Raw genomic sequence first — 21,620 nt, 5'->3', positions numbered from 1 at the left:
CTAAGGTTGCAGACTTCACAAAGATCTCGTCTCCATTCCTGATTACGTTAAAAGTTCCCCTAATGAAGACGCGCGTGGAGGAAGAGGTGCTTGTGCCACAAATCCGTATTACGCTGAGGTTTACGAGTGTTTTAGAATGCCCAGGAGTGCCGGAGACCAATGGCAATGTGGAGAGACTGGTGCCTTTGTGCTAGCTCCTAGGACAATGTTTCTTCTGTGCCACACTTACACCCTTACACCCACAGCCTTCCCATACACCCTCACGCCCTAACATCCCACTATTGGCTGCCTTACCCACACATCTATTTTACTGGCACCATCACAACATTCTCACTCACATACCATCACCTTCTCCAGTGCCACCCTTCATTTGTATCCATGCCATCCCATGCAACCTTACACCCTAACATCCTATCACTGGCATCCCTAGCCACACATCTATTTCATTGGCACCCTCACACTTTTTCTCACCCTCATACCATCACCTTCTCCAGTGCCACCCTTACACCCTCACCCTCACACCCTCACACCCTTCCACAGGCACCCTCTCACCCTCACACCTTTTCCAGTGTCAAGCTTAACTTTAAAAATGGCCAGAGCGAAAATAGTTTAGTTTCACCTGGAAAAAAAAATTGGTAGTGGGTGATAGGCCTTCCCGCCCCCTCCCCTTCCACACGCGGTCAACTTCCTGTCCTGACCGCCCCTCTCCGCCATCCCAAGCGGCCCCGTAACAAACTGAGAGTGAGGGTACAAGGGGAGCGAGCGTGAGGCGAGTGAACAGTTCTCTCTCTCTCTCTCTCTCTCTCTCTCTCTCTCTCTCTCTCTCTCTCTCTCTCTCTCTCTCTCTCTCTCTCTCTCTCTCTCTCTCTCTCTCTCTCTCTCTCTCTCTCTCTCTCTCTCTCTCTCTCTCTCTCTCTCTCTCTCTCTCTCTCTCTCTCTCTCTCTCTCTCTCTCTCTCTCTCTCTCTCTCTCTCTCTCTCTCTCTCTCTCTCTCTCTCTCTCTCTCTCTCTCTCTCTCTCTCTCTCTCTTCATCCCTGTTTCCATTGCCCAAGAAAAATAGCAAACGTTTGGTGATAGTAAAAATGTACGTTCGTGTAGGGTTGTATTAGTTGTTTTGGTTATAACTATTGCAGATATTAGTCTTTTAATGAGTAGTTTGTTGTTTTTTTCTTTCCAAATCTTGTCTGCATTAATTATAACGGTTTTCAGTGATAGGTATTTGTAATTTCAAGTGGAAATACGTACGTGTTTTGGTTATAACTATTACAGATATTAGTCTTTTATTGAGTAGTTTAAAATTTTTCCTTTTTTCATCTTGTCTGAATTATTTCTATCAATTTTCAGTGACAGGTATTCATAATTTCATGAGTGTGGTTTATTAGTTGTGTTTTGGTAATAAGTATTAGTCTTTTGATGGGTAGTCTGTTGTTCTTTGTTTAAATATCCTGTCTTGATTAATCTTAATAGTGTTCATTGTTGGTTATGCGGAATTTCATTAGTTTTCATGGTTTTAGTGACAGTGAAAACGCACAAACAAGCAGTGTTGTATAAATTATATTCTGGCTACAACTATTTCTCCTTTTAGTCGGTAATTTTTTTTTTTTCGCCATATTGTCTAGACGAATGTGAGCAGTACTAATGGAAATTATTTTAAATTCATGACTTTTTATTCTTTATCTTATTCATTAGTTTTTATAATTCAAGCGATAGTTTGATGTAACCATAAATTTAGTCTTTGAAAATCTACGGTGATGACATGCCACATTTAAGTAACACTCGTGATGAAGAGAGAGAGAGAGAGAGAGAGAGAGAGAGAGAGAGAGAGAGAGAGAGAGAGAGAGAGAGAGAGAGAGAGAGAGAGAGAGAGAGAGAGAGAGAGAGAGAGAGAGAGAGAGAGAGAGAGAGAGAGAGAGAGAGAGAGAGAGAGAGAGAGAGAGAGAGAGAGAGAGAGAGAGAGAGAGAGAGAGAGAATGAGAGAGTGAGAGTGAGAACGAACAAGCATAAGAAAATAAGAAAACAAGCAGACAGCGAGAGGCCAATTGACCAACACAACACAACACAACACAACACAAGGCGTGTCGGTAAAATGGACGAGGCGCGAGCAAGGTGTTATAAGAACCAACACACTTTTTACCCGTGGATAGATTTACGGGGGAAAAAGCTGGAAATTGCCGTAGGCGGGGGTGACGCAAGGCTGGGGCAGTGTGTAGATCCCTGGGCTGAGCTGCAGAGTACACAGGAGAGAGAGGGAGAGTGTGGGGAGAGTAAAGGCCCGCCCACTCCACCGCCCAATATTGCGTTAGTGTCATTTTTATAGAGGCAATTTCTCGATCCACTGGCGTGATTTCTGTCCCTCAGCCAGCGCCGCCACATTTTCCGCATTAAAGTCTCAACCTTGTGTAAATGGCGGGGCTTTTAACTCGCCCCGTTGCCTGCCCCGCCTCCCTGCCCCGCCTCCCTGCCTCGCTCCCTGCCCGCCTCCTGCTTGCCTCACTCCCTGCCTGCCCCGGACGCCCGCACTGCCATAACACTAAACTTCCTTCTCCTCCTCTTCTTCTTCCTATTCCTCCCCTTCCTACTCCTCCCTTTCTACTCCTTCTCCTCCTACTCCTTTTCTCCTTTTCCTCCTAGTTTTTTCCTTCTACTTTTTTTTTCTTTTCTTTGTCGTCCTCCTTCTCCTCCTTATTTCCATCTCTTCTTCCTCCTCCTCCTCCTTATTTCTTTTTCTTCCTAGTTCTCCTCTTCCTCCTTCTTATTTTCTTTACTTCCTTGTCCTTTTCCTCTTCTTACTCCTTTTCCTTTTTCTTTTCCTCCTCATTTTCCTCTTCCTACTATTTCTTCCCTCCTCTTCCTCCTCCTTCTAGTTCTCGCACTCTTCCTCTTCTTCTTCCTCCTTCTCCTAGTTCTCGTACTCTTCCACTTAGTACTCTTCTCTCCTGGTGTTTCCTCCTCCTCCTCCTCTTCCTCCCCTCCTTCTTCTAGTTCTCGCACTCTTCCTCTTCCTTTTCTTCTTCTTCTTCCTCTTCTTTCTCCTCCTTCACCTAGTTCTCTACTCTTCCTCTTAGTACTCTTCTTTCCTGGTGTTTCCTCCTCCTCCTCCTCCTCCTCCTCCTCCTCATCCTCCTCCTCCTCCTCCTCCTCCTCCTCCTCCTCCTCCTCTTCCTCCTCCTCCCCCAGCACGAGTGATGAAAAAGCGGACAAAGTCTAGTTTTTATGGATATTGGCGTCTCTTAAATACATTTTTCGGTACAGAATTTAATGGGCCTTCAGAGGGTCGGAAATTTTTAAAAAGATAATGCCCGGGGCCAGTTTTTTATGTTGTTTTTTTACATATATATCTTGAATTTTTTGCTTATTTTTTTGTTCTTGTTTTTAAGAAGTTCCAGAGAGAGAGAGAGAGAGAGAGAGAGAGAGAGAGAGAGAGAGAGAGAGAGAGAGAGAGAGAGAGAGAGAGAGAGAGAGAGAGAGAGAGAGAGAGAGAGAGAGAGAGAGAGAGAGAGAGAGAGAGAGAGAGAGAGAGAGAGAGAGAGAGAGAGAGAGAGAGAGAGAGAGAGAGAGGGAAGGAGAGAGAGAGAGAGAGAGAGTTTTATATTAAAGGAGAGAGAGAGAGAGAGAGAGAGAGAGAGAGAGAGAGAGAGAGAGAGAGAGAGAGAGAGAGAGAGAGAGAGAGAGAGAGAGAGAGAGAGAGAGAGAGAGAGAGAGAGAGAGAGAGAGAGAGAGAGAGAGAGAGAGAGAGAGAGAGAGAGAGAGAGAGAGGTTAAAATTTTCGCGTCTATATGTCTATACTCTCTCTCTCTCTCTCTCTCTCTCTCTCTCTCTCTCTCTCTCTCTCTCTCTCTCTCCTCTCTCTCTCTCAATGGGGAGTTCTCGCATAAAGGTTGCACGGAGCCTTCACATTTTTAAACGATAAATTTCCAAACTTTTGAGGCACAGCAGACAGCGTTTACCGACCTTTTTTTTTCTCTCTTCCTTTTTTTCTATTTTTCTTTGGCCTTGCCCGCTCTCTCCTCTCCATGTAACAAAGAAATATAAGTATTGATTCGCCGTAGTCGTCTCCAGGGACCAGAAAGAGGCAGGGAGGTATGGAGGGTCGCTGGGGATGTTCTGAAGGTGGAGGTGAAGGGGAGGAAGGTGAAAGAGGGACGTGTTCTTCTTCGTTGGCAAGTTTTTAACCCCTGAACGAAGCGCGTTTATGGAAATTATTCAGAACGGTTGATTTTTCTGTCCATCTTTTTTTATCTTCACAGTAAAATCTGTCTCGATAAGAACGTAAGAAAAATATTTCCCTTCATAAGAACACAAGGAAAAGAACGTTTGAATGTTTGAAGGGTGTGTGTGTTGTTGGAAATCCTTCAGTGTTGGGCTTTTATGAAGACTTTTTACATTCTCATATTTCCTTGATAAAGAAGAAAAAAAAAACATAAGAAAATAAATGAATTCCTAGGAAGCTATCTGGTGTATGTAACACTAGAAAGAACTGTGCGAGAGATTTCCAAATATTTTTTTTTCATTTCTCAGATTAACATTTCATAGAAGAATATAAGGAAATTGAAGGATTTTTTGAGAAAACAATTGCTTGAAATTACTTAGAGCGAGAGGTTAAGTACTTTTTTTTTGTTCTCATCTTAATATGTTTTGTAAGAATATGCCACGGTTAGGGAGTTTCAAGGAGCCGGCAGGTCTACGCGTCAAAATCACTCAGTATTAGGTTTTCAAGTCTATTTTCCCCCTCGCTGCAATATTCCCTTGGTACGAGCACAGGAAAGCAAGGCAAGCTGCGGGGAGCCATGCCGTGTACGCGTATTCTTCGTGTAGTTCACCGTGGAGCAGTCTTAGTACGTTTTTTCCTCCCCATGCTAATATTTCCTCTCCAGATCATAAGAAAATGAATTTTAACCGGGGTTCCTGATGGTATAATTTACTTAGTTTTATTTCTAAGTACGTTTTTTTTCCATCCCACAACAATATTTCCTTTGATGAGAGCAAAAGAAAAATACCTACCTTGCTAAGAACATAAGAAATTAAGTATGAGCTGAATGAGCCGCGTGCTGCAGGGAATAATTCAGTACAGACCTTTTGAAGTACATTTATTTTTTTCATTCCTACGGCAATATTTCCTTTGAGACCATACGAGAGAAGATATAAGAAGCCACCAGGCCAACACGTGGCAATCCCTCTGTAAAACCTTCATATTTCCACCTGAATGAGAATTATAATAGAAATAGAAACCGTCAAATGCTCGTCCTTCACGCTGTATATTTTGCGTCCCACGGCAATAGTTTTTAAGAGGAGAGCTGCAGGAAGCCATCAGGCCAACACATGGCAGACCCTTTTTAAAATATTATTCTCACTTGACGAAGAATGGTAACATAAATACCAACAGGAAAGTTTTAAAACTATTGTTTGTACACGATATGATGAAAGCTGCAAAACGCTATCAAGCTCACATGTGGCTATCCGGGTACAAACATACACCTACATATTTAAACCTGACCATAAGTGATAATATCAATAAAAACCTAGGAAATGATCCTTCTGATTTTTTTTCTTTTTTAATGCCATAGCCTATAGGGCCTGCAGGTATACTTGAAGAGTATGTCCAGCTTCTACCCATTAGCGGAGCAGGCAATTTTATTTATAGTATTTATATTAGGGCCCATATCACCACCCAAGCACATTTTTGGTGTAAGATAATTACACCTCCACCTAGAACCTGGGTATCATGGTGACATGTAAGTAACTTTAAATCACACGACAAATGACTAAGTTTCAAGCCGCTCACCACCTTATCCACTTCACCACCATCTCCCTTATTCCCTTAGAGAATACAAAAGGGAAACTGCCTGAAGCCACGTGGCAATCGCTTAATAGAAAAAAAGTCATGAACTTATCGATAAACTAAAAAAAATCTTGATTTTGATACCAATGTTTACAGTGAATTTTAAACCATTCATGCCCAAAAAAATGATTCAGGCAAGTATATGAAAAATCCACTTCACCTGGAAGAACTGACCGACAAAAATCTACAAATCGCCAAAAGATAACTCAGGCAATTATTTTAGGAAACATAACATACCTATCTCTTTCAAATATACAAAGTGATAATACGAACAGCAGCAATAGAAGACACTCTCCTACCCACACGGATGCTCACAAAGCACATAAAGCAAACGCACTTATTTCATCTGAGCGAGACTAACACATACAGCAACAGTAGAACGCATCCCTCTACACGTCTGGGATCTACAAAAAAGCCATCAAGCCAACACATAGCAGTTCTATTAGCAAACAACCTACACGAGGCACTGGCTGCATAAACAAAGCATGGCTCTTTCACTTGAGCGAGAATAACACAAACAACAACAGTGGCACGCATCCCTCCCTTTGCTCCAGGAGGCGTCACTGGTAGAAGTGCCAGCGTCGTAATTTAGTCAAGCTGAGATAGAGCAATATCTCCACTCGTTTGCTGCGGCGCGGCACGCAACTACAAAACCACAGCGTCCGTTTGGTTGCACGTGACTGCGGCTACGACTGTCAGACTTGACATGCGCGCAGGTCCATCCTTCCCCACGCGGTTATCTGGCATGCGGCGCTGAAATCAGTGTCACTTTTGATGCCCGCCTGTCCCTCCCCGCCGCGTCACTCAACCTGAGCACGGCGTGTGTGGCGCGTTTATGGGAGGGACACGGCCAGCCATTCTTCACCCAGCGCTCGGGATGAGGTGGAAACCCCTACATCAATGAGAGAGAGAGAGAGAGAGAGAGAGAGAGAGAGAGAGAGAGAGAGAGAGAGAGAGGCGACAGGAAGCACGCGCGTAAGTGTTACCGAATCATGCTTCAAACAATTCCCAGAGGTAGTGTTTGATTTAAAGCGGGGATCCTCTTGACACACGCGTCTCCCTCCCTCTCTCCCTCCCTCCTTCCTTGCAACGCTGCCACCGCCTCGCGTCACGGCACTTAAGAGCGTATCCTGAAACTCTTCTCCACTGCACCTTCACCTCACTACTTTCAATGGGCTCTGGTTGAAGTGACGTGGGTTTTTGTGGATGCTTTAATGGCTGCAGTGACAAATTAACTGTATTTCTACATTATTAAAAGGAAAAACGCTCTTGGAAACCGGGTTAATTATATCTATAGCCTTAGAAAGTAGTCATGGTGTGAGAGCGAAGAGTTCTTATGGATGTTTTCAGGGATCTAGTGGCAGATTAACACAATTAGTAATTAGAGAGAGAGAGAGAGAGAGAGAGAGAGAGAGAGAGAGAGAGAGAGAGAGAGAGAGAGAGAGAGAGAGAGAGAGAGAGAGAGAGAGAGAGAGAGAGAGAGAGAGAGAGAGAGAGAGAGAGAGAGAGAGAGTATTAATGTAATTCCTACATTATTGATAGGAAAAATGCTCTTTAAAACCAGATTAATAATATTTGTGGCCTTAGAAAGTAGTCATGGTGTGGGAGCGAAGAGTTTTCAGAATGTTTTTAGCGTTCTCGTAGCAAATTAACACGATTTTCTCATTAATAGGCACGAAAGCAAAGAGTTTCAGCATTCGGGCATGAGGAAGACATGGAGGAGGAGGAGGACAAGGAGAAGCGCTGGGTGTGATGAAGGGCGTGACAACCTAACGTTACTCAGGCGTTGGGGAACAATACTCGCGCCATCGTGGGTGTGGGAGCCGGACCCGGGGAATTAATGTGTGTTGATAAACTTTTCTGAAACTCTCGCCAGGTGTGCGATAATTGCCGGGCGCCAAGATACACTAAGGCTTTCTGTTTTGTTTTATCCCCAGCCCAGTGATGTGCTATGCGGCAGTGCAGAGAGAGAGAGAGAGAGAGAGAGAGAGAGAGAGAGAGAGAGAGAGAGAGAGAGAGAGAGAGAGAGAGAGAGAGAGAGAGAGAGAGAGAGAGAGAGAGAGAGAGAGAGAGAGAGAGAGAGAGAGAGAGAGAGAGAGAGAGAGAGAGAGAGAGAGAGAGTTGTGCAATGGCCGACACGCGCTTTTGTTTTTATTAATCTTTTCTTTATTGTGCTGGCAGGGTGGGTTTTGGGGGGTAAAATTGTTGCGATTAAGTTCATTTTGGCGATTGTTAATTTCTTAGTGCGTTGATGTGCAGCGGCAAATTAGAGACGGGGAGCGTTTTCATATATTTAATTGCAGTCTGCGTGGGTTTCTGAATACACTATTTTTGACTTCTCTCACCATTCATTTCTCAACGAAGTAATACCGCAAGAGGAACGTCGGAGAGCAAAACGAAGAAGCGAGGGAAGACTTGCTGCCATTTTTATCCCATGTCTTGCGTTTCTTCCAATACAATCTTTACTAATTCAATTTTGTAATGGCGATATACGAGAGAAAAACAGTTACTAGTCTTGTATCTTATTGGCTCTTGTCTGGAAGCAAAGAAGAGACACAGGAACACTGAAGAAAGACACAGGAACACTAACAACTTAATAACAGACACTAGTTGGATAAAAAAAAAACACGAATTATGTCTAACTAACATTTCACGGAACTAAGAGGGATTTGCGGCAAAGGAGAGACAAAACGAATGCTGAAAGACACTAATAACTTAATCACTGACACTAATACAGCATAAAATCACAAGGTACGTCTATCAAACATTTCCGCAACCTTAAGAAGAAATTCACGACAAAGGAGACGCAAGAAAGTTAAAGATACAAGAATGATAATAACTCAACAACTAACGCTAATAACACGCAAAAAACTAATTACATCTATTCACGTAACATTTGCACAACATTAAGGCGAAATTCGGTAGAAAGATACACTGATATTGAAGAAAAGACGCTAAAACACCTCAATAAGTAACACCAAGACAATAAACACGAGTTACATCTATCTATCAAATACTTCAGTGCACCATAACAAAGATTCTCAGCAAAAAGAACAATGACAATAATAATTTGACACCTGACACTACTAACACGAATGAATACTAGTTATACCAATCTACATAACTATCCATCACTAGGAACCCATAAAAAAACACAAATTTAACCTATCTAACAAAAAATATTTACATTATCAAGACAAAACTGAGAGAAGCAAACTAACACGGATAGTTCATAATACACCAATATAGTCACTCTACTTACACCAATTTACCTTTATGTCCATCACTGTGAACCCATAAAAACACTAATTTCACCTATCTAACAAACATATCCATACTATCAAGACGAAACTCTGAGTAAACCATCCAAACTAACACGGAATAGTTCATACCACACCAACACAAACACTAGTTATTCCAATCTTAGTATCTATCCATCACTAGCATCCCATAAACACTAACTTCACTATTTAACACACATATCCATACTACCAAAACGAAACTCTGAGAAAACCAGCCAAACTAACATGGAATAATTCATAACACCAATACAAACACTCTAGTTATACCAATCTACATAGCTATCCATCACTAGCATCCCATAAACACTAACTTCACTCTTTAACACACATATCCATACTATCAAGGCGAAACTCGGAGAAAACCATCCAAACTAACACTGGATAGTTCATAACACACCAACACAAACACTTGAAACACTGCATTAAAAGTTAGCAAGTAGGAGGCGACGAGAAGCGAGAAACGAGGAAGCGGGAAGCGAGTGGCGAGGCGGGTGGGTGGGTTTGCTGGGTTACTGGCTGGCTGGCTGGCTGGCTGGCGTGGTGATATGTGCCCGAGCTGTGTCTGCGGGGCTCGGAGGCTGCAAGTTCCCGGTGAGTGAGCGGCGCAGTCTGTTACTCCTACACCCTCGCTGCACACTGCGCCTCGTCGGTATTCAAAGTGTGATGCACGCTGACGCTCTCTGTGCCGCTCCGCTCTAATTACTCGTGATGGTATCGTATCTCAGTGCCAGAGAGAGAGAGAGAGAGAGAGAGAGAGAGAGAGAGAGAGAGAGAGAGAAGGAGGGAGGGAGGGAGGGTGGTGGGGAAGAGTCAGTCGTTCTATCCAGCATTAAATAATAAAAACGAAAATAGCATAGAAATATAACAGAGAGAGAGAGAGAGAGAGAGAGAGAGAGAGAGAGAGAGAGAGAGAGAGAGAGAGTCATTTTGTCTAGCATTAAGTAATAAAAACAAGACTAACTCGAGATATATAGAGAGAAAACAGACAGCGAAACAAAAACAAAACACACACACACAAAAACAGACACAGGAGACAAAAACAGACAGAAATAGAGACAAAACAAACACAGAAAGAGAGAAAGGAAAAGGATAACAGATACCCAATCACACATACACACACAAAATTTTAACATCAAAGACACTTCCTCTTCCTCTTCCTCTTCCTCACCGCATCACTCACTCACCTTCTCCCTCTCTCTCCCCGCCTGGGCCACAGATGCACCGCCACCATCGCCGCCGTGTACTGGCAGAGCTCAGAGGAGTCAGCAGAGGGGCAGCTGCAGCAGACCGGCTCAGTCCTGGAAAGTAAAGGTATCTACGCAGGTGAGTGAACATAACACTCCCTCTCTCTTACGTCCCCCTCAGTCTGCCGCGTCCCTTCCTCCTCGTCTTGCTGCGTCTTGTGGTGTGTTGAGATCTTTGTGGTGGTGATGGTGTTGTTAGTGGTGGTGTTATTGGTCTTGGTGTTGGCTTTATCAGGTTTTCTGTTAGTGTTTTCTTATTTGTGCAGTTGTTGTTGTTTTCCAGTTCTTTTACTTGTGTTTTTCTAGTGTCAGTAGTAGTTTTGTCGTCATTCTATTTGTTATGGTGCACTGAAGTATTTGATAGATAGATGTAACTCGTGTTTATTTATTGTCTTGGTGTTACTTATTGAGGTGTCTTGTGTTTTCTGGTGTTATTCATATTTTTCTTATTGTTAGTGCTGTCTTTACCGTTGGTTTTGTTGCTGTTTTCTTTCGTTCTTGCTGTATTTGTTTTTGTTTCAGCTATTCTATTCTTCTGTTTCTGCTATTTTTTATTTTGTTCTTCTGTTTTGTTCTTCTATTTCTATTTTGTTCTCCTGTTTCTGCTATTTCGTTTTTGCAGTATTGGTTTTCGTTTCTTCTATATTGTTCTGTTTTCCTCTCTTGTTGCTGTTAATTTTACTGTTCTGTTCTTGTTGGTTTTACTGTTGTCATTGTTGTTTACTGTTGAGAGAGCCAAGCGTTTAATTCTCTGTTATTGTGCAAGTATTATTATAGATTTCCAAACAGTGACAGATCTTCCTCGCTATTCTGCTTGATTTAGTACACTTCCTTGTCCATATTATTGGCGGGAACTGCGGTAAAGTATTAGGGGAAGGAAGGAAAGGAAGTGTAATTTACGTCTCGTTTTGTTTGTAAAGGAAAAGCGTGAATGTTTGATGGTGTGGTAGTGTGTTGCGAGTATGTATGTATGTATATACGTGCGTGTGTGTGTCTGTTTGCATTAATTAGTCATCATTAGCTATATAAATGTGTTTGATAGTACACACACACACACACACACACACACACACACACACACACACACACACACACACACACACACACACACACACACACACACACACACACACGGCCGTCACACATCAGCCATCACCTCACACACTCACTACCTTCCTACATTTTCCGTGCAAGATTTATCGCTCCCGAGGAAGCAGCGACACACCAATCACCGCAGCCATAACCCTCGGCCATCCTTTCTTACCGCATCTCTCTCTCTCTCTCTCTCTCCCTCTCCTCTCCTCCCTCTCCCAGGTCATCCCTTCCGGCTCATTATCTCCCTCCTTCCCTCTTTTCCCTCCTCTTTCCGGCTCTCAGCTCTCCTCTTTTCCTCCTTAATCTTCCACTCCTCACTCTCTTCTCCTCTTTTAGCCCTTCTTTCCTCTCTTTTTTTCCATATCTCCTCAGTTTCTTTTATTCTCCTCCGCGGTTTTTTACTCTCCTCCCGTCCCTTTATCCTGACAAGTCCCTACCGTCCCAATTTCCCTTTCCGTTTGGTATCTCTCTCTAGTTCCCTCAGTTTCCCTTCCAACCATCTGCCTCCGCCCATTCCGTACTCGTCTGACACTTCCCACACACATCTACACCCACGCACCCACCCACACACACCACCCACACACACACACACACACACACACACACACACACACACACACACACACACACACATATACACAAACACACACAAAGAGGCTGAAGTGGAAGCGCGTATATGATATTTCTGTATCATATGAAAACACGTCTTTGTCCCACCCCCACTACTTTCAATAGGCTCTATAGTTGAAGTGACGCGGGTTTTCGAGGGTGTTTTTATGGATCTAGTGGTGGATTGATAAGATTTTAATGCCCTTAAGAGGAGAGGCACTCTTGAGAACACGGCTAATCATCTCTGCGGCCTTTCATAATAGTCGTGGTGAAAAAGCAGAGTTTTGGAATACTGCATGTAATCTTATCAACATTTCTATATTATTATCCACAGAAATAGTCTTGGGAACCTGACTTATCATCTCTATGGCCTTTGAAAGCAGTCGTGGTGAGGGAGCGAAGTGAATTGAGCGAGGTTTTTCAAAACACGGGCCACACTACACACCATCCCTTTTTATTATTTCAGGAGGAAGCAGCAGCAGCCGTCAGTCTTGGGCCTCCTGCCTCCCCGTGTTCCTGGCCCTGACCTTACATCTGCTCACCAACCTCTGCTCCCAAGCCTCCCTTCACTAGCACAATGACCTCGCATAGCTCAGCCTCAGGACAGGTCACAAGGGACGCCGCCGAGAGGACTAAAGTGCCCCAGGCCGCGACCCTCGAATGCTCAACCTTCCATTGTGAAGTGAAAGGGGTTGCGGTGATATCCTTGCCCCAGGAGCGCCCGCCACCGTCAGCGCCACCGTCAGCGAGGCCCAGAGAGAGCCAGCGCTGGGTTTGACTTAATATTGTTGTGTTTTATATTAGGGTATATTTACTAGATTACCTTCCCTCTCCTCTCAGCGCTACTTCTCCCGCACCTCTTTTTCTTCTTCTTCTTCTTCTTCTCGTTAGTTGAGGCAATGAAGCTTCTATTCTGTCAGTTCCTCTCCCTCCTCTCACTTCTCCCTCCCAGCTTCTCTCTCTCATTCTCTCCTTTCCCTCATCCATTTCTTCCTCTTTCCAATTGCCCCTCCTACTACCCGTGCCTCTCCCTCTCACTCTCTTCCTCTCACAGTCTCTCTTTCCTCCCACTTCTCTTACAGTCCATCTTTCTTTCCTCGCGAGTCTCTCTCACACTTACCCCCTCCACCGCTCTCCCCCTCTCCCATTCCTCTTTCCCCACATACAACTGCGGCGGGCAATAGTGAAATGAATAAAATGTTCATATCAGATTTTAGTGTTCGGGTGGAAAAAAAAGTTTGTTGTATGAATATGAATCGTATAATAACTATATTTTGAAGACTGCACTATTTATATATGTACTACTACTACCTATTATTATTATTATTATACTACGTGTCACTCTTGATTGTAGCAGCCACCAAATAGTCCTGTTTTATAATATCTCGTACGACATTCAACTATCTCGAGTAACTAACGCACTACTATGTCTGTCTGTCTGTCTGTCTCTCTTCTAACTCTATGACTGCTCAGAAAAAAAACGTCACTTATTGTTTTTGTTCTTAATTATGTGCAAAGCGATGGTGTAACAGATCAACAAGTCTTTTTAATGTCTCTTATATAGGAAGTTTAAATGTTCTCTAAGCAAATTTTTGAAGCAATGAAGCCAAAGCGGTCAAAGAGTTATTCTATCGCCCTTCGTATCAGTGTCTTGCCGCCTCCCGCTCATCCCGCTGCCTTCCCGGCGTGTGGTAGGCGGGAGGAAGGCTGCCATGCACAACTCTCGCCTTCACGTCTCGCACCAAGCACCGGATCCCTTGGTAATTCCCTCAACACGTCCTCTTCTTGAAAATCCTCTCCCCCTTTTTTTATATCCTTGAAAATGCCTAGATAATTCCCGTTCCTTTCCTTGAGAACCAGGTTTATCCTCTTTATCCTCGAAATTCACCATATCCCTTCCCCTCCCTCCCTTTTCCTTCCCTCCTAACTCTAAAGAACTTCCCTGCATCTCTCTCCTCTCTCTTCCTCAGCTCCCCAAAAGAAAGGCACTCTTATTCTTCCCCTTTAAAAGTTCTAAGAAACTCCCTAAAATGCACCCCTTTAATTTCCTCCTCCCCAAACTTTTCTAGACCAGGTCCTGTTACTCTTTCTTCTCCTTTCATCATTTCTCAACACCTTCAGACACTTCCTATCTCCTTTCCAGCATTCCTAAAACTCTCACCGTACCACCAATTCCTATCGCTTCAAGACCCTAAGCACTTCTTTCTTACTCCTAACCCTTCCAAAGACCCGTAAACCTCCCCAAACCAGTGCCCAGTTCCCTTCCCTTAATATGTATATCAAGAAGCAAATGGGCCTTCATGTAGTGGAGATCAATCTTTGTACTGTTGGAATTTTTCGCGCCTGTGTGCCACTTCTTTTTTTTTTTTTCAATCGTGCGTGTTTGCGTGTGTGTATGTGCGTGTGTGCGTATTACGTTAAGTGTTCGTTCGTACGTTACTCAGACTTACGGGGGCGGCAGTGTTTCAGAACCTCCAGTAAATTGAAAGGTAACACTGTGATATCACCCGCCACTCACAAACTCCCACGGACCTACAAAACCCAACCGAACCCAACGCCACAGTCGCTCCTTGTCTCGGGTACCTCAAGGAGTCCTGAAGTTTGTTGCACTGGTGTCCCGCGCGTGGCAAAATGACTCTTTTTTGTATTAGACTAGACCAGAAACTTTTTTATAGCCAGAAATATCACTTTTTTCATTCTCGTCTTATTCTGGACTTTTTTTTTTTTGCGGAAGGACAAGAGACAAGAAGGTGAGGAGGACTGGGAGTAAAGAGAGGTGTGAGTGAAAAGAGTGAGCGAGTGAGTGAGTGAGTGAGTGGGAAAGAGAGAGACGAGACAGGTAAAGAAGACAGGGGAGAAAGACGAGGCAGGTGCGGAAGAGAAAGAGGTTTGAAAGAAGAGGTACGAGAGAGAGAGAGAGAGAGAGAGAGAGAGAGAGAGAGAGAGAGAGAGAGAGAGAGAGAGAGAGAGAGAGAGAGAGAGAGAGAGAGAGAGAGAGAGAGAGAGAGAGAGAGAGAGAGAGAGAGAGAGAGAGAAATTGAAAGAAGGCAATAAAAAATCCTTATGAAAAAGAAAGTACGAAGAAAATAAAGAAGAAAATTAGAAGAAAAAAGGAAAAATAGGTGACGAGGGAAAACGAAGAAGACAAAGACAAAAAAAGAAAAGAAGAAAGAACAAGTCCACGACGAAGAAAAAAAGAAAAACTTAGAAAATGATGATAAAATTGAACCTTCAACACCTTCACTCGTTAGTACAGCAAAAAGAGCACGAGTGAACATTGCTGGCTGACTGAAAGGATAAAGAAGAAAATCAAGTCCTTCCTATTTTATAATCTTCATCTCTTTGTCGTGTAAATAACGATCAATAGAAATTATAACAATGAGATAAGAGATAATTTGTGATGAGATGATGGTGTTCGTGTGGATGAAGTGATAGTGATAGTGTGGTAAAGGAAAAAAAATGTGATGATTGTGGTGAAGGGAATGTATGTATGGTGAAATGGTGGTGAAGAAAGGAATGAGAGTAGTGATGTGTTGTAGAAGGTATTTGTCAGGTGTGCTGGTTGTGGAGGTGATGAGAAGAGAAGGAAATGTGTGGTGTGGCGGTGGTGATGGTGATGATAGTAAGGGAAGAGTGTTTGTGTGGTGGTGATGATGGTGATGGAAATTAATAAGTAATGTGGCTGATTATGATGAAAAAAAGTGGTGTCATAGTGGTGGTGATGAAATGTGTGGTGTTGGTGGCTGTTGTGATGGTTGTGGTGATGATATGAAATGTTCAGTGTGGTACTGGTGATGAGAGGAGGAATTTCACTGTGTAGTGTTGTGATGATAGTGAAGATGAGATAGGCATATATGTATGATGAAGTGGTGATGATGATGAAGGTAATATGATGATGGTAGTAATGATCATTGTCATTCTTAGTGGAAATCAAGAGGAATTTTCTTTGGCAATGAAAGAGATGATTATGAACAGGAGGACAAGTGTTGTGGAAGTGTTAATTTAATGGTGATCATTCTGATAGTGTTGAAGTGGTGAGGTGATTTTAGTATTAATAATGAATTGTGGTGGTGATGTAAACAGAAATCGTGAAGAGATGAGGTGTTTTTGGTGCAATGGTGAAGAATAAATGGCGGTGATGGTGATTAAGTGAACACAAACGGATTGAAAATTAAAATGAAGTGAAATAGTAAAAATATTGAAATTGATGGTGAATGATAGTGAGATTTAAGATAAAGTGGACAGCATAAGAAAAGTGAAGTGATGAAAATAGTCAGGATGTTCACATTAGTAGTGAGTGATGATGGCGGTGATGACAGGTGGTGATGAATGATAGTGATGCAAGTTATCATGAACGATAATTTTTCATCAACAAAGCATTAGGGAGAAAAAATAGAAAAAAAAAGAAGAAAAACCTTTGTGTAAAATATTTTTTTGTCATATTTACCAAAAGCTTCGTCACTTGAAAGGAAGAAAGAAAAGGAAAAAACAAATAAAGTAAACAAAAAGCTAAGATAATCAGTGGATGGTGTCCGTAAAACTTCAGTAAATAAAGTAGAGAGAGAAGATTTAAAAAAAAAGCAAATAAATGAATAATAATTACAGACTATAACTGTAATTTGTATTTTTATATGAAATAGCTAGCAATTCATTAATCTTTGTCGCTTTGTAACAGCACACAGCTTCACACCCCCCCCTCTCTCTCTCTCTCCCCCCTCTCTCCCTCCCCTTCTCTCTCGCTCCCTCCCTCCTTCCCTCCACTCTCTCCCTTCCGCAACCCATCTCCTTCTATTAAACAATCTTTCTCTATTCTCTTTTTATATTTTAATTTTTCTACTGCTTTCCCAGTTCCTTTTCTCTTTCGCTTTCTCCCTCCCTCTCCTCCCTTTCCTTCACATCTCCTCTTCCCTACCCATTAAAAAATCTGTCTTCTATTTGTTTTCCGCTATTGGTTTTCATTTTCTGTCTAATGCATAACTTACTTTGTAAACTAGCTACTGTTTTCTCTTTGTTACTCCTTTCTTTACTATTTTAGTATGTTTCTTAGTCTGCAATTAATGTGGATCTATTCTCTTTTATCGTCGTAGACAGCTTGGTAAGGGACAACGGGTCTGCTGCTGTTTGTGTTCGATTCTTTTCATGTCAGGTGCCATTTTTTTCCCAGAATATTCCGTTTTTTTTTTATTTCACTACTTTCGACTTTCGAGTGTTATACTTATTTTTCTTCTTATAATTGTTCCTAATTTTCAGCTCAAACATCATTTCCTTGTCTGGCGTGTGGAAAGGTAAAGTTCATGTCACTCTCTCTCTCTCTCTCTCTCTCTCTCTCTCTCTCTCTCTCTCTCTCTCTCTCTCTCTCTCTCTCTCTCCACAGTATATTTACGAACCAGTCACTCACAACACACTCTCTCTCTCTCTCTCTCTCTCTCTCTCTCTCTCTCTCTCTCTCTCGCATGTGTGTGTTGGGGGATTGGTGTTTTTTTATTTATTTCTTTTCAGAATCTCGTAAATCTTCCCTTATTATTTCTCTCTCTCTCTCTCTCTCTCTCTCTCTCTCTCCCTTTCAGTAGCAGCAGTGCGCGTAAGTAAAGAGCGCGCCAGTAACTCGTATATCAGCTGATCTGAAGGGAGCGAGTCTGTCGAGGTTTGCGAGGCGAGTTGGGAAGAGTCAACACGCGGGCAAGGGGAGACGGGAGCTAAAAGGAGCTAATACATTAACAAACGTTCCGAGTTTATATTGTCCCTTATCGCAGAATCCACAAAACGAAGGAGAAGGAGGACGAGGAAGAGGAGGAGGAGGAGGAGGAGAATGAGGAGGAGGAGAAGAAAGGATTAGTCTTGTATTTCACTGCTTCTTGCTCTCTCTCTTTCTACCTCCCTCTCTTCCTCACGTTCGTGTTTGGTTGAAATAATACGAAGGATGAGGAAATATATAAACAGAAGTAGAGGTAAAGGTATTATAGCGTTAGAGTTATGTTTTCTTGTCAAAAATTGAATCCACAGGCGGAGAAAAAAAAAACATAAGTCTTGCATTTCACTTCCTCCTCGCCTCCGTGTTTGGTTGAAATAATCTGAGTGAGGAAATGTATAAATAGCAGTAAAATTAAAAGGTTAGCTACGATTTCAAGTCAAAAAATTCAATCTGCAAACAGAGAAAAAGGATTTCTTGTATTTCACTTCCTCGCTTTCCTGTTTGTTCGTGTTTGGTTGACATAATCTGAGGAATGACTTTATATTCTCGTAGGAATAAGACTTGAAGGTATAAAAGGGTTACAATTAAGATTTCTTGACAAAAAAGAACTCAATTCATAAACTGGAAAAATAATGAGTGTTGCATTTCACTTCCTCGCGTTCATGTTTGGCTGAAATAATACGAGGAATAAATGAACATATAAACTAAAGCAAAGTACAGCATGTTGGAGTTGCGATTCATCGTTGAAAAATACACCTCCGAGAAGGAATGGACATAAAAGCACATAAATATAATCCTAAATTACGGTGAGGTGAGAGAATAAATTAATTACAAGGAAGAAACAAGTTAGCGTTACAAAAGTATATTGCGGAACAGTGGCGAAAGTGATTAATTAATGTAGAATTGCAAAACCACACGAGTCCAAAGCAAAGCGAGGATATAACTCATTCTAGCTATTTGAATTCAATATTTATTCGCGTCTCTCCTCCTCTTCCCTCCTCTTCCCCTTCTTTTCCACCCTAGCCCTCTCACCCTTCTCCTCTTTCCTCCTCTCTTCTTTCCCTGCTTAACCTCTCTCTCTCTCTCTCTCTCTCTCTCTCTCTCTCTCTCTCTCTCTCTCTCTCTCACCTCACCTCCCTTCTCTCCTTTCCTTAATTCTCTCCCTCGTACATCTCCCTTCTCTTCTTTCCTCTCTCTTCCTCGTCCACACACCTCACAGTCTCCCCCTCTCTCCCTCTCCCACGCTCTCTCTCTCTCTCCTTCGCTAGCCCAAACTCTCTAATATCACGAGGCAGGCACATCATTTACTTGGGCGGTGCTCGGCTCACCCCTAAATAACCTGCCACGAGAACGATTCCAAGCACGAGATCAATGCGTTTGTAATTTGCGGCGACCTCCTCCTCTCCTCCTCCTCCTAGTTCTCTCTCTCTCTCTCTCTCTCTCTCTCTCTCTCTCTCTCTCTCTCTCTCTCTCTCTATGGACAATATTTACTACCCATTCTATCTTACCTATTCACTCTCAAATCCCAGTAACCTCCCTTCCATTTCTCTCCCTTCCTCGGCTCCTCTTCCTCTTCCTGACTTACTCCCGGCCTCTTAACTACCTCCAGCATGCCAGGCCGTGAGTTACTGCGTGGTGAACGAGGTCTTCCTTCACCCACCTTGTTTCTTTTGTGCTCCGTGTTTTACTTAACCCTCACAGCAACTCCACGCTCCTTACAGCACCTCACTCCTCACTCCTGTGTTTTTACTCGCTTCCTATTCATTCCTGCTGCTTCTGACTCTTCATCTTACTCCCTTCGTCTATTCTTTCTTGTATTTTTCCTCACTTCTCGCTGTCCTTCACTCCTCACTTCTATCTTTTCCTCGCTTCCTATTCACTCCTGCTGCTTCTGACTTTTCCTATCGCCGTCTTCGTCTGTTCTTTCTTTTATTTTTCCTCAGTACTCGCCGTTTCTCCGTTATCTCTTCCTTCTCATCCTCCTGCTCTTCCCTCTCCTTCCCCCATCCCCACCCAAGTCTTGTTTACCTCCTAGCTCTGCACTGCCTCTGTATTGTTCTTTTCAACGGGATCGCGTGAAGGTTAGGCACTATAGGTGTCTTTAGGTTAGGTTGGGTTGGGTTTAGTTGGGTTAGATTGGGTTAGGTTGGGCTTGAGTCGTGTTTTGTTGTGTTAGGTTAGGGTAGGAATTTGGCCTGATTTTGTCTAGACATGATCTAATCTACCCTAATTTAATCTAACTACAACATTTGACGTAGGTTAGCTTGGGTTACATTAGATGAAGCTAGGTTAGGTCAGATAAGGAAAGATAAGGTTAGGTACTATGTCAATTGTTGCATAATCTAACCTAACCTAACCTAACTGAAACTAATAAACCCTACCAACATGTACATAATTCGATATGAAATGAGAACGGAGTTAAAGTTAGGTTTGGTTAGATTAGGTTACTATCCTCAATTAACCTAACTTAACCCACTCAGAATGCATCAGTGGCGTCTAACCTTCACTCAGTCCTCTTGGTGTTTACTGTAGCCGTGGATATGGAGGTTTAAAAATGTCTTCTGTGTGATTCTTCATTGCCTGTCCTTCTCCAATTGCATTACGCTATCATACCGACGCTCACTGTAGTCTAATGTCCATTCTAATTGTTACCGAGTCGAGGCGAGGGTTTGAGCCGGGCGTGTGTCCCCATGTGTGTGTCCCTCGAGTCACGGGACACTGCGGGACATTTGGGAACACTCGGGAACAGTCGGGGTCACTCAAAGGACCGTACTCCCAAACGTTTCAGTGGTTCATCTGGGCTACTTTCAAAAGGCGCTTTGGTTTGGTTATATTTTCTTTTATTCTTTTATGGAGTGGTTTTTTAATTGGTGTTTTTCATATGTGACTTTTGTTGTTCTATGTCAAAGCTCATCTTGCATAGGGAATGGGTATTGGAGAAGTTACTGTTTTCTTTTTTTTCGTCTTCTCACGTCGTTTTCATGAGTCATGTGATTGTTTAAAGGTTAATCTCGAATACTTTCAAGAAGCTGTAGTGAAAGTTAGTATTTTCTTGTTCGTCTTTTACAAGGATGTTATAACGATTTCAGTGACTAGTGAAAGTTCCTGTCGTTTATTTTTGTCTTTTCAAGGGTGTTTCCTTGCGTTTAATGAAAGTTTAAAAATAATTCAACACCATTAGAAGGAAAACACCCACGAGAGGCTGACTTAATCATCTCCGCGGCCTTTGAAAATTCCCCTGATGAGGAGAGAGAAGCGTTTAAGAATACGGTGCCAATAACCTAAGTGCCAAGTAATCAGAGCCACGCGGCAGCTCTGAATGGTGCCACATGTAGAATTTAAGGGGAAAGACGAGGTATTTAATTCTTCTTTTTTTTTTACCTGAGCACTTGGTTTTGACTTTCAGCGTTCTATCGACTACTTCGTGATTAAACCTTCTTCCCAGGGCGGGGGCTGAAAAAATACACAATAGCCGACTCAGTTTCCCTTCAATATTAACGTGCTTTTCTTTTTTTTCTTTCACGGAGAAGGAAGGAAGGAAGGTAGGAAGGAAGGTTGCTCGGTCGGTCGGCACTTCATCCCCTCTCCAGTCTATTCCGCTCCGTCGTTATTGCAGAAAAAAAAGGGACTTAATTTGCTTCTCCTCTAATTACGCTGATGTCCGGTACTTATTTTGTCTCATTACTCTGATTCACTCATGTCATGTGTGAATTCTCTCCTTCAGAACGCCGCCAGACACTTTGCCACGCCCTGCCAGTATTCACCCTACAAAAGAACGTAAGAAGAGCATAAGAACAAAAGAAAAACTGCAAGAAAGCAGCATAACATAGTAAAACCT

General features: G+C 42.7%; 1 protein-coding gene and 1 long non-coding RNA gene across 4 annotated transcripts in view; one reads left to right on the top strand and one right to left on the bottom strand.

Moving 5' to 3' along the window:
• The window catches only part of LOC123512329 (cell adhesion molecule 1-like), a 74,127-nt gene extending 59,142 nt beyond the window's left edge, over nt 1-14,985 (top strand). For 2 of the 3 annotated variants that reach the window (XM_045268666.1, XM_045268668.1), the window contains exons 7-8: nt 10,359-10,465; nt 12,557-14,985. In XM_045268666.1, coding sequence (XP_045124601.1) covers nt 10,359-10,465; nt 12,557-12,663 — 214 coding nt within the window. In that variant the 3' untranslated portion in view covers nt 12,664-14,985. The remainder of the gene's footprint in view (nt 1-10,358; nt 10,466-12,556) is intronic. The other variant, XM_045268669.1, reaches the window with a different exon arrangement.
• Nucleotides 3,808-17,498, bottom strand: LOC123512330. The gene is made up of 2 exons (XR_006677065.1): nt 17,392-17,498; nt 3,808-3,843 (listed from the first exon to the last, which is right to left on the bottom strand). It is a non-coding gene; the product is annotated as an uncharacterized LOC123512330 (long non-coding RNA).
• Nucleotides 17,499-21,620: the final 4,122 nt, after the last annotated feature.

The sequence above is a fragment of the Portunus trituberculatus genome, chromosome 33 (genome assembly GCF_017591435.1).
Source record: "Portunus trituberculatus isolate SZX2019 chromosome 33, ASM1759143v1, whole genome shotgun sequence".
Classification (NCBI taxonomy): domain Eukaryota; kingdom Metazoa; phylum Arthropoda; class Malacostraca; order Decapoda; family Portunidae; genus Portunus; species Portunus trituberculatus.
This window is presented reverse-complemented; position numbering and strand designations above follow the sequence as displayed.